This window comes from Copadichromis virginalis, linkage group LG23 (genome assembly GCF_057382275.1).
Source record: "Copadichromis virginalis isolate Kocher_CV1m ecotype Utaka linkage group LG23, C_Virginalis_male_GT1.1, whole genome shotgun sequence".
Lineage (NCBI taxonomy): Eukaryota > Metazoa > Chordata > Actinopteri > Cichliformes > Cichlidae > Copadichromis > Copadichromis virginalis.
Window position 1 is genome coordinate 47,927,948 of NC_140639.1, and position 13,563 is coordinate 47,941,510.

A 13,563-nucleotide genomic window follows, 5' to 3' on the forward strand; every position below is an offset into this window, starting at 1 on the left:
CACACTGATTAGGATTATAGATTAAACTGCAGTAATACTTTCACAGTGTGCAGTGATGCACAGGTCCGAGTGGTTTTACACTGAAATTCTCAACAACAGGAAACTATAAGAATTTGTTACTCTAATAATAAACATAGAAGAAGAAAAACATTTTTCATTTAGAGTTGATGAATATAAATGAATTTGAACTTTACAAACCAATCAAAGACAAACTGATCCACGTGAGTTTATAACAATATTCAAAGGCTGCTGCTGGACACAGACAGGTAACATCATTTTGACTTGCTGTCACCTGGATCTGGAGTCACAAACACTGAAGCGCTGAACATTAATACAAGTCTGTTTCTGCCAACTAGTGATAAACCTGCAGACTAATGGCTCAGAAAGCTAAAACGAGCCAATCATTTCTGTGTTTAGTTCCCCTGAAATCAGATGTGATATCAGCAGCTCTGAGTTCATTCATCATTATTGTCCAGTGATGAGATTTCTGCTCCGTTCGGTGACAGTCAGCAGATTTTTCCTGAGTGTGGACGTGAACAGTCGTACCTGACAGCAGCAGGTAGCAAACAGAGATCGTCTTTCCAGCTGGAACTCTTCACTGAGCTGAGCTCATTCAAAATGTTCTGGATTCAAGACAGGAAACAGTCCACATGTGTGTCTTCACTCTGACTCTGGATCAGATCTCAGTGACAGACTGTGGACATTATGGAAGCCTAAATGTGACACCATCTTCCTCCTTCATCTGCAGATTAAAGCCAAACAAAGATTCTCATTAAAAGTCTGCAGGTCTGAGAGAGACTCAATCGTTGTGTCATGTCAAACACAGTAAGAGGAGCTGAAGCACAGATGTGAAGAGCAGATGTTCATCAGATTATGACCTCACTCTGTTTTGTCTTCATATACATTCAGTCTGTGTTTATAATGCAGACTTTCTGCTTTTATAATAACACATTTTGTATTTTCTATGATCACAGACTGGCTGACTGTGGACTCTCAGGGACTCATTGTGAAGTTGTGGCCTCGGCTCTGAAGTCCATCCCCTCCCATCTGACAGAACTGGACATGAGTGAGAACAAGCTGCAGGATTCAGCAGTGAAGCTTCTGTGTGCTGGACTGGAGAGTCCAAACTGTCGACTGGAGACTCTGAGGTGAGTTCACTGACTGCAGCTGTTGTTGTTTTTCTATATTTCTGATCTTTGATATTTGAAACGTTCTTTAGTTCCTAAATGTTCAGGATGTGTCTGAAGACAAATGTGAAGACGTTTGAGTGCTTTCAGAAATGTTGTGTCTTTCCAAACGACTGAACAACAGTTTTTCCTCTTGGCTCCAAATAGAAGTGACAGACTTGAGCAGCGTTCATTTAAAGGCTGACAGAAGTGGAGTGGTGACGGGGAGATGTTTGTCAGGACAGCTTTTCAGCCTCCACAGGTTCATGTTGTGCTCCATCAGTCAGTGAAGATGAAGTCAGTACTGGTGAGGCTGTAGAGTGTGTGAGGGATGTGAATGAGGCTGTTGGAGATCTGATGATAGCAGATAAAAACAGGCTGCAGAGACTTTGAGCTTGTGTGGAAACAGACAGAGAAAAGAAAGACATGAATGTCAAAGCTAATAAAGGTGAAGTTAGGAGCTGTGATGATGTTCATGTATCAGAAGCTGATCGGGCTGCTACAGAGACGACCCACACAGCTGCTGTGGTGAGGTTTGTGTTAAAGCAGAGGAACACAGGCCCACACATGACAGCAAAGCAGGTTTCAGGCTCTGTGAGAGGATTTCAAACAGAAGCTGGAGAAGAGAAAGGACTACAGAAAGAAGGCAGCTGAGACCAGTCCAAGTGTTTCCATGGAGCCCAGTCTAACATTCATTTATACACTAACGTACAGAAGTGAACGGGAAAATGAATCCATAGTTTCAAATGTAGAAATAGTTCTCAGTTCATTTACAGAGTTTAATACAGTTCATGAGGAAATGTTCAAAGCAGCAGCTGAGAAAAAATCTTCTTCACAAAGTTGGATCCAATTCCAATAGTTTGTGATGCACTTTAACGCAGCGTGAGCAGTTCACTGCCTAACCCCACAGAGACTGTCAGTCTGGACTTTTCTTTATTTCTATTGGCTGTCAGTGAGATTTCAGAGCAATCAGAGACTGTGGGTCTGTGTATGAAGTATAATTCATGTGCAGTTGTTGAAGTTGTAGAATGAGAAATAGCAGTTTGGGGTATTTCCTGCTTTCATTGTCCTGCTTGAAAATGTTTATTGACGTGTGAATTCATTCTTCAACGCTCGATTCTGCCTGAACAACGTGAAAACTTTGCTTTGTGTAACACAATTCAAAGCACTGAAGCATCGACTTATTTCATTATCCAACAATGAAAACAGGAAACACAGACAGCTGGCCTTCAAAGTAAAAGCTGCTCCTTTTGAAACATGTTGGTGGTAAAATGTAAGAAGAGCTGAAGCACATAAATGATCTACGTGCCAAAATATTAAACACAGTTGATATATTTGTGTGAGTGTTGTGATTCAGGTGTAGATGTCATAATGTACATATAGCAGAGTTTTCTCTTCTAGATCAGCTGATCAGAGTAAGGCCAATCAGCTCTGAGCATGCTCAGTCTGAGTTATGGAGCCACATACTATGATTCACCATGGCAACGGCATGAGCAGAGGCTCCGTGTGAATCCAGAGGAGCAGAAACATGAATGATGACAGTAGATGTTTGTGTGAAAGTGCTGGAAGCAAATGAGTGTGTGATGTTCTTTCAGTGTTGCACTTTGTAGACGCTCCCTGAGCACTGGTCTCACAGCCAGCTGCACATAGAGACCAGTGTTGTTAGTCCAGGTCAGAAGATGACTTGTTGGAATGAAAATGAGCTTGTAGTTTGTCTGCTTTAATAATGTGACTGGAAAAAGGTGTTGGACTTCAAATATGTCCATTTCTGTCACACTTCACCTTTAAAAGTGAAGCCATGTGGTTCCTGGAAGGAAAAACACGACTTTTTCAAGTCTTTGTCCTGTTTTTATGAGAAATGTACGACTTTAATGTGAAACATTCAGAGTTTTTTCTCTTGTTGTGTTTGTTTGAAGCTGCTTCCTGTTGGCTTCAGCTGTTTGGAGTTTCCATTTTCTAAACTTCTACATTCTGAACCTTCTTCAGCTCTGAACAGATGATGAAACACTGAATGATTTCAAGCACTTTGTCTAATAAACTTACATCTTTCATTCTTTATACAGATTGAAGAGCTGTGATTTGTCAGATATTGGCCTTGATTATCTGGCAGCAGCGCTGAAGTCCAACCCCTCGTATCCCACAGAGGTGGACCTGAGTGGAACCTACAGCAACCTGAAGGATTCAGGAGTGAAGCATCTGTGTGGTTTCCTGGAGAGTCCAGGATGTAAACTTGAAACTCTGAGGTCAGTCAGCATGTTTTAGTTCTGCTGAGATGAATATGATGTGAAAGTTGTGCTGACACTAAACTGCAGACATCAGGCTGATATTATACTGATCCACACTGAGGATCTTCATGGTAAAGTCTGTTTTCTTCTTCTCTGGTTTAGTCCATTGACTGCAGCAGAACAATGTTCACATTTCAAACAGTGATACTCAACGTATGGCCCGCGGCCCACACGCGGCCTGCCCACCTTTCCTGATTCAGAGAGAGGGGACCCTGATTAACTGTGTAGCTTCTTCCTCACAGTTCTAAGTATCAGACACAACAATGAATAATCCACAGCTGACTGTCTTTAGCAGGTCAAAGGTCACAGCACACAGCACTCTGTGTAACAGTTTGGAGCAGGAATTCTTGCACATTTACAAACTGACACTGCTGCACGGCATGCTGGGTAATGCTAGCTGCTCAGGTATGGGCGTGCTAACGGCTGTGAGACTCTGTGGCTGCAGAACACCGAAGAAGAGAAAAGAGAGGCGGAGGATGAAGAAAAGAGGCGGAGATGAAGCAGAAGTTAAGCTCCAGAGAGGAAATGTTTCTGTGTGGGTGGGTGATAGGTTTGTAGCTTGAACCTATTCGCTGGAACGTTGAAGACAATATAATTACACAGCAAGCAAGACACGAAGTAGGCAAAGTTCTTCTTGTTACTCATTCAATTCAATTCAATTTTATTTATATAGCGCCAAATCACAACAAAAGTCGCCTCAAGGCGCTTCATAGATACAGAGAAAAACCCAACAATCATATGACCCCCTATGAGCAAGCACTTTGGCGACAGTGGGAAGGAAAAACTCCCTTTTTACAGGAAGAAACCTCCAGCAGAACCAAGCTCAGGGAGGGGCAGGGCCATCTGCTGGTTGGGGTGAGAGAAGGAAGACAGGATAAAGACATGCTGTGGAAGAGAGACAGAGGCTAATAACAGATATGATTCAATGCAGAGAGGTCTGTTAACACATAGTGAATGAGAAAGGTGACTGGAAAGGACAAACTCAATGCATCATGGGAATCCCCCGGCAGCCTACATCTATTGCAGCATAACTAAGGGAGGATTCAGGGTCACCTGGTCCAGCCCTAACTATATGCTTTAGCAAAAAGGAAAGTTTTAAGCCTAATCTTAAAAGTAGAGATAGTGTCTGTCTCCCGAATCCAAACTGGAAGCTGGTTCCACAGAAGAGGGGCCTGAAAACTGAAGGCTCTGCCTCCCATTCTACTTTTAAATACTCTAGGAACAACAAGTAGGCTTGCAGAGCGAGAGCGAAGTGCTCTAATAGGGTGATATGGTACTACAAGGTCATTAAGATAAGATGGGGCCTGATTATTTAAGACCTTGTATGTGAGGAGCAGGATTTTGAATTCAATTCTGGATTTAACAGGAAGCCAATGAAGGGAAGCCAAAACAGGAGAAATCTGCTCTCTCTTTCTAGTCCCTGTCAGGACTCTTGCTGCAGCATTTTGGATCAGCTGAAGGCTTTTCAGGGAGTTTTTTGGACATCCTGATAATAATGAATTACAGTAGTCCAGCCTGGACGTAATAAATGCATGAACTAGTTCTTCAGCGTCACTCTGAGACAGGATATTTCTAACTTTAGAGATGTTGCGCAAATGGAAGAACGCAGTCTTACATGTTTGTTTAATATGTGCATTGAAGGACATGTCCTGGTCAAAAATGACTCCAAGGTTCCTCACAGCGTTACTGGAGGCCAAGGTAATGCCATCCAGAGTAAGAATCTGCTTAGATACCATATTTCTAAGCTTTTCAGGGCCGAGTACAATAACCTCAGTTTTATCTGAAATGAGAAGCAGAAAGTTATGCATGAGGGAGACCTGCCTGGAGCCAAGTGTCGTTCCCCATTGCACTCCTTTTATTGTGGTTACATGAATATGCATAGGGTCATTAACATATGACGTCTACATAGGTATACATGTGAACAAAGAATACTGTTTGTGTGTGTGTGTGTGTGGGGGGGGGGGTCAGAGTGTGACCCCATAAATGACTTCCCTAAACCTGCTGGTCTGGAAGTCCAACAGTTCATCTAAACAAAAGGCACTTAGCATAAAACAGATATAGATACGTTTATCCTGCCATAAAACAATAAAACAAGGTACGACCTCTTCCCATGCTCCCAGGATGTAGGTGTGCATTCCAGTGTGGAATACACACCAAGCCTTTGCAGCCTGCTAAAGATCACACATCCTATCAGTACACAATTGATTATACACCTCTAAGCATATATGGTTAAATATTTCTAAGCATAAATGACAATCAACAATACAAAACCTAACAGCGGGGCTCAGGCAGCTCCGCCCACACAGTGACAGTGAAGCAGGTGAAGAGTAATAAATGAAGACGGCAGACAGGATTTGATAAGCTGATGTACAAACATGTAGAAACGGGTCCATACAGACTGAAGCGTGTCTCCTTTGCATCTTCCATATTTGATACTGAGAGTTTCCAGAAGAGCAAACATCAAACACGCCTCCAAACATGTGACGAGTCAGACTGACATCATTTCTACAGAGAACAGTGTGAGCTCTCAGCAGCTCACTTCAATAAGAAGGACAAAGTGCAGCAGGAATGACTAAACCCACTAACAGTCTGATATCCCCGTGTTCCTGTTGTTCTACAGCATCATCATTAATGCTGCTCCACCACCATCACTGCAGCTGACCAATCAGCTTCTGTCACGTCATGTGACGCTCTGTGACTCAGACTGGAGAAATGCTAAATGGCTAACCTGAAGCTAACCTGAGAAACAGTCAAAGTACTGATGATTCCTACAAAGTGTGTGTGTTCAGTATGAGATGAGTGTGAATGAAACCATGGAGGAGCGGGCCGTGGCTGCTCTCACACACGTTTGCTGCAGGGGCGGAGCTACAGAAATGTTCATAGGGGGCAAAATCAAAGCCATTATTGTTGACACATATGCAGCTGTTACATCCTGTAATATGCATTAAATATGGTTCAAATACATTAAATGCATTAAATATACATGTTTCATATAAATACAGTCTACAACTGTGTTTCCTTCAGCCCACATAAGGAAACAGTTGAGTCAGATAAAGACAGAAGGCCTTTTCCACGTCCATCTGCTCAGTGTTAAAGTGCTGATGATGTTCAAGCTCAGGCAGCAGGAGGGATTTCTAAGCATCCTTCACTGATCCACAACAAAGGTCCAGAGTTTGATCCCTCCTAGTAGGACAGTTTTCTCTGGTCCCCTCCCCAATCAGACCAGGAGTGACATGTTTAGCCGCATGTTCTCCTTAAATTGCTGGCTGTCTGAGTGGTGTCCCAGAAACGATGTGGGCTTCATAGATAATTGGCAAACCTTCTGGAGGAAACCTGGTCTTGTTAGGAGAGATGGCATCCATCCCACTTTGGATGGAGCAGCTCTCATTTCTAGAAATATGGACAAATTTATTAAACCCCCCAAAATATGACTATCCAGAGTTGGGACCAGGAAGCAGAGTTGCAGTCTTACACGCTTCTCTGCAGCTTCTCTCCTCCTGCTACCCCCCCAAAAACCCATCTCCATAGAGACTGTGTCAGCTTCCAAAAAGACAAAAAACAAACCAAAAACCAGCAACAAACAACTTAAACATAAACAATCACAAAGAAAGAACAATACAGTATCCACATCTGAACCAAAGAGTAAAACAGTGAAATGTGGATTATTAAATATTAGGTCTCTCTCCTCCAAGTCTCTGTTAGTACATGACTTAATAATTGATCAACAAATTGATTTACTCTGCCTTACAGAAACCTGGTTGCAGCAGGATGATTATGTTAGTTTAAATGAATCAACACCCCCGAGCCATTCTAACTACCAGAAATCTCGAAGCACAGGCCGAGGGGGCGGTGTGGCAGCAATTTTTCACACCAGCCTATTAATTAATGAAAGACCAAGACAGACTTTTAATTCATTTGAAAGCCTGATGCTTAACATTGTCCACCCCAGCTGTGAAACTCAGAAACCAGTCTTACTTGTTATCATCTATCGTCCACCTGGGCCTTACACAGAGTTTCTGTCTGATTTCTCAGAGTTTTTATCTGATTTAGTTCTGAGCTCAGATAAAATAATTATTGTGGGTGATTTTAACATCCATGTAGATGCTAAAAATGACAGCCTCAACATGGCATTTAATCTGTTATTAGACTCAATTGGTTTCTCTCAAAATGTAAAAGAACCCACCCACCACTTTAATCACACTCTAGATCTTGTTTTAACATATGGCATCGAACCTGAACATTTAACAGTGTTTCCTGAAAACCCTCTCCTGTCTGATCATTTCCTGATAACATTTACTTTTACAATAATTGATTACACAGCGGTGAAGAGTAGACTTTATCAAAGTAGATGTCTTTCTGAAAGCACTGTAACTAAGTTTAAGAATATAATCCACCCACTGTTATCATCTCCAATGCCCTGTACCAACACAGAGCAAAGCAGCTATCTGAACGCTACCCCAACAGAGGTCGATTATCTTGTTAATAATTTCACCTCCTCACTACGTACGACTCTGGATACTGTAGCTCCTGTGAAAACTAAGGCCTCAAATCAGAAGTACCTGACTCCGTGGTATAATTCTGAAACACGTACCCTAAAGCAGATGACTCGTAATCTGGAGAGGAAATGGCGTGTCACAAATCTAGAGGATCATCATTTAGCCTGGAGAAATAGTTTGCTGCTTTATAAGAAAGCCCTCCGCAAAGCCAGAACATCTTACTATTCATCACTGATTGAAGAAAATAAGAACAACCCTAGGTTTCTCTTCAGCACTGTAGCCAGGCTGACAAAAAGTCAGAGCTCTTTTGAGCCAACCATCCCTTTAACGTTAACTAGTAATGACTTCATGAACTTCTTCACAAATAAAATTTTTATCATTAGAGAAAAAATTACCAATAATCATCCCACAGATGTAATATTATCTACAGCTACTCTTAGTACCATTGATATTAAGTTAGACTCTTTTTCTCCAATTGATCTTTCTGAGTTAACTTCAATAATTACTTCCTCCAAACCATCAACGTGTCTTTTAGACCCCATTCCTACAAAACTGCTCAAAGAAGTCCTGCCATTAATTAATTCTTCGATCTTAAATATGATCAACCTATCTCTAATAATCGGCTATGTACCACAGGCCTTCAAGCTGGCTGTAGTTAAACCTTTACTCAAAAAGCCATCTCTAGACCCAGCAGTCTTAGCTAATTATAGGCCAATCTCCAACCTTCCTTTCATATCAAAAATCCTTGAAAGAGTAGTTGTCAAACAGCTAACAGATCATCTGCAGAGGAATGGTTTATTTGAAGAGTTTCAGTCAGGTTTCAGAGCTCAGCACAGCACAGAAACAGCTTTAGTGAAGGTTACAAATGATCTTCTTATGGCCTCTGACAGTGGACTCATCTCTGTGCTTGTCCTGCTAGACCTCAGTGCAGCGTTCGATACTGTTGATCATAATATCCTATTAGAGCGATTAGAACATGCTGTAGGTATTACAAGTACTGCGCTGCAGTGGTTTGTATCATATCTATCTAATAGACTCCAATTCGTGCATGTAAATGGAGAGTCCTCTTCACACACTGAGGTTAATTATGGAGTTCCACAGGGTTCAGTGCTAGGACCAATTCTGTTTACATTATACATGCTTCCCTTAGGCAGTATCATTAGAAGACATAGCATACATTTTCACTGCTATGCAGATGACACCCAGCTCTATCTGTCCATGAAGCCAGATAACACACACCAATTAGTTAAACTGCAGGAATGTCTTAAAGACATAAAGACCTGGATGGCCGCTAACTTTCTGCTTCTTAATTCAGATAAAACTGAGGTTATTGTACTCGGCCCTGAAAATCTTAGAAATATGATATCTAATCAGATTCTTACTCTGGATGGCATTACCTTGGCCTCCAGTAACGCGGTGAGGAACCTTGGAGTCATTTTTGACCAGGACATGTCCTTCAACGCACATATTAAACAAATATGTAAGACTGCTTTCTTCCATTTGCGCAACATCTCTAAAATTAGAAATATCCTGTCTCAGAGTGATGCTGAAAAACTAGTTCATGCATTTATTACTTCCAGGCTGGACTACTGTAATTCATTATTATCAGGATGTCCAAAAAACTCACTGAAAAGCCTTCAGCTAATCCAAAATGCTGCAGCAAGAGTCCTGACAGGGACTAGAAAGAGAGAGCATATTTCTCCTGTTTTGGCTTCCCTTCATTGGCTTCCTGTTAAATCCAGAATTGAATTCAAAATCCTGCTCCTCACATACAAGGTCTTAAATAATCAGGCCCCATCTTATCTTAATGACCTTGTAGTACCATATCACCCTATTAGAGCGCTCCGCTCTCGCTCTGCAGGCCTACTTGTTGTTCCTAGAGTATTTAAAAGTAGAATGGGAGGCAGAGCCTTCAGTTTTCAGGCCCCTCTTCTGTGGAACCAGCTTCCAGTTTGGATTCGGGAGACAGACACTATCTCTACTTTTAAGATTAGGCTTAAAACTTTCCTTTTTTCTAAAGCATATAGTTAGGGCTGGACCAGGTGACCCTGAATCCTCCCTTTGTTATGCTGCAATAGATGTAGGCTGCCGGGGGAAGGAAAAACACGACTTTTTCAAGTCTTTGTCCTGTTTTTATGAGAAATGTACGACTTTAATGTGAAACATTCAGAGTTTTTTCTCTTGTTGTGTTTGTTTGAAGCTGCTTCCTGTTGGCTTCAGCTGTTTGGAGTTTCCATTTTCTAAACTTCTACATTCTGAACCTTCTTCAGCTCTGAACAGATGATGAAACACTGAATGATTTCAAGCACTTTGTCTAATAAACTTACATCTTTCATTCTTTATACAGATTGAAGAGCTGTGATTTGTCAGATATTGGCCTTGATTATCTGGCAGCAGCGCTGAAGTCCAACCCCTCGTATCCCACAGAGGTGGACCTGAGTGGAACCTACAGCAACCTGAAGGATCCAGGAGTCAAGCATCTGTGTGGTTTCCTGGAGAATCCACGATGTCGATTTGAAACTCTGAGGTCAGTCAGCATGTTTTAGTTGTGCTGAGATGAATATGATGTGAAAGTTGTGCTGACACTAAACTGCAGACATCAGGCTGATATTATACTGATCCACACTGAGGATCTTCATGGTAAAGTCTGTTTTCTACTTCTCTGGTTTAGTCCATTGACTGCAGCAGAACAATGTTCACATTTTAAACAGTGATGCTCAACGTATGGCCCGCGGCCCACACGCGGCCTGCCCACCTTTCCTGATTCAGAGAGAGGGGACCCTGATTAACTGTGTAGCTTCTTCCTCACAGTTCTAAGTATCAGACACAACAATGAATAATCCACAGCTGACTGTCTTTAGCAGGTCAAAGGTCACGGCACTCAGCACTCTGTGAAACAGTTTGGAGCAGGAATTCTTGCACATTTACAAACTGACACTGCTGCACGGCATGCTGGGTAATGCTAGCTGCTCAGGTATGGGTGTGGTAACGGCTGTGAGACTCTGTGGCTGCAGAACACTGAAGAAGAGAAAAGAGAGGTGGAGGATGAAGAAAAGAGGCGGAGATGAAGCAGAAGTTTAGCTCCAGAGAGGAGCTGTGTCTGTGTGGGCGGGGCTCAGGCTGCTCCGCCCACACAGTGACAGTGAAGCAGGTGAAGAGTAATAAATGAAGACAGCAGACAGGATTTGATAAGCTGATGTACAAACATGTAGAATGATGGTGGCAGCTACAGAAACAGGTCCATACAGACTGAAGCGTGTCTCAGTCTGAATGTACACTGCTGTTATAAGAGCTGTGGAAACTCAGGTCAAAAGGACGTAACCATACTGCTGACAGTTCCAGGGCAGTCACAGAGTTACGGCATCATTTGTGAACATAAAGACAGAAAGCTCATCCAAATCCTGGGATTAAAAGTCTGTCCTGGTGGTGTCCAGTCAAACACGTCTCTGTGAAAGCTTCAATCCAACAGGCTCCAAAGTCCTTCTGCTCATTTCCTCGCCGGGTTCTTGATGCTCCTGTACCATCTCTCTGTCATCCTCCTCGCTCCCTCTTTGCACTGACAGTCTTTGTGCATCATTAACACTCACATGAGGAAAACCAAAGTTTTACTGGGCAGAAGATGATCATCAGTGACTCTGTCTTTAAAACACTCTTGTTAGAAATGTGTGACTTTAATGTGAAACATTCAGAGTTTTTTCTCTTGTTGTGTTTGTTTGAAGCTGCTTCCTGTTGGCTTCAGCTGTTTGGAGTTTCCATTTTCTAAACTTCTACATTCTGAACCTTCTTCAGCTCTGAACAGATGATGAAACACTGAATGATTTCAAGCACTTTGTCTAATAAACTTACATCTTTCATTCTTTATACAGATTGAAGAGCTGTGATTTGTCAGATATTGGCCTTGATTATCTGGCAGCAGCGCTGAAGTCCAACCCCTCGTATCCCACAGAGGTGGACCTGAGTGGAACCTACAGCAACCTGAAGGATTCAGGAGTGAAGCATCTGTGTGGTTTCCTGGAGAATCCACGATGTCGATTTGAAACTCTGAGGTCAGTCAGCATGTTTTAGTTGTGCTGAGATGAATATGATGTGAAAGTTGTGCTGACACTAAACTGCAGACATCAGGCTGATATTATACTGATCCACACTGAGGATCTTCATGGTAAAGTCTGTTTTCTTCTTCTCTGGTTTAGTCCATTGACTGCAGCAGAACAATGTTCACATTTCAAACAGTGATACTCAACGTATGGCCCGCGGCCCACACGCGGCCTGCCCACCTTTCCTGATTCAGAGAGAGGGGACCCTGATTAACTGTGTAGCTTCTTCCTCACAGTTCTAAGTATCAGACACAACAATGAATAATCCACAGCTGACTGTCTTTAGCAGGTCAAAGGTCACGGCACACAGCACTCTGTGAAACAGTTTGGAGCAGGAATTCTTGCACATTTACAAACTGACACTGCTGCACGGCATGCTGGGTAATGCTAGCTGCTCAGGTATGGGCGTGCTAACGGCTGTGAGGCTCTGTGGCTGCAGAACACCGAAGAAGAGAAAAGAGAGGCGGAGGATGAAGAAAAGAGGCGGAGATGAAGCAGAAGTTAAGCTCCAGAGAGGAAATGTTTCTGTGTGGGTGGGTGATAGGTTTGTAGCTTGAACCTATTCGCTGGAACGTTGAAGACAATATAATTACACAGCAAGCAAGACACGAAGTAGGCAAAGTTCTTCTTGTTACTCATTCAATTCAATTCAATTTTATTTATATAGCGCCAAATCACAACAAAAGTCGCCTCAAGGCGCTTCATAGATACAGAGAAAAACCCAACAATCATATGAACCCCTATGAGCAAGCACTTTGGCGACAGTGGGAAGGAAAAACTCCCTTTTTACAGGAAGAAACCTCCGGCAGAACCAAGCTCAGGGAGGGGCGGGGCCATCTGCTGGTTGGGGTGAGAGAAGGAAGACAGGATAAAGACATGCTGTGGAAGAGAGACAGAGGCTAATAACAGATATGATTCAATGCAGAGAGGTCTGTTAACACATAGTGAATGAGAAAGGTGACTGGAAAGGACAAACTCAATGCATCATGGGAATCCCCGGCAGCCTACGTCTATTGCAGCATAACTAAGGGAGGATTCAGGGTCACCTGGTCCAGCCCTAACTATATGCTTTAGCAAAAAGGAAAGTTTTAAGCCTAATCTTAAAAGTAGAGATAGTGTCTGTCTCCTGAATCCGAACTGGAAGCTGGTTCCACAGAAGAGGGGCCTGAAAACTGAAGGCTCTGCCTCCCATTCTACTTTTAAATACTCTAGGAACAACAAGTAGGCCTGCAGAGCGAGAGCGAAGTGCTCTAATAGGGTGATATGGTACTACAAGGTCATTAAGATAAGATGGGGCCTGATTATTTAAGACCTTGTATGTGAGGAGCAGGATTTTGAATTCAATTCTGGATTTAACAGGAAGCCAATGAAGGGAAGCCAAAACAGGAGAAATCTGCTCTCTCTTTCTAGTCCCTGTCAGGACTCTTGCTGCAGCATTTTGGATCAGCTGAAGGCTTTTCAGGGAGTTTTTTGGACATCCTGATAATAATGAATTACAGTAGTCCAGCCTGGACGTAATAAA

The 13,563-nt window shown here is 42.5% G+C and overlaps 1 protein-coding gene and 1 long non-coding RNA gene across 2 annotated transcripts in view; both read left to right on the plus strand.

The window, feature by feature from the left end:
* Positions 1-13,563, plus strand: part of LOC146681975 (uncharacterized) — a 69,128-nt gene that overhangs the window by 39,616 nt on the left and 15,949 nt on the right. The gene's annotated exons all lie outside the window — the stretch shown is intronic.
* The window catches only part of LOC146681978 (NLR family CARD domain-containing protein 3-like), a 30,631-nt gene that overhangs the window by 4,791 nt on the left and 12,277 nt on the right, over positions 1-13,563 (plus strand). Inside the window, exon 3 of the mRNA XM_085448507.1 lies at positions 975-1,148. Within this exon, the coding sequence (XP_085304633.1) occupies positions 975-1,148 (174 nt within the window). The remainder of the gene's footprint in view (positions 1-974; positions 1,149-13,563) is intronic.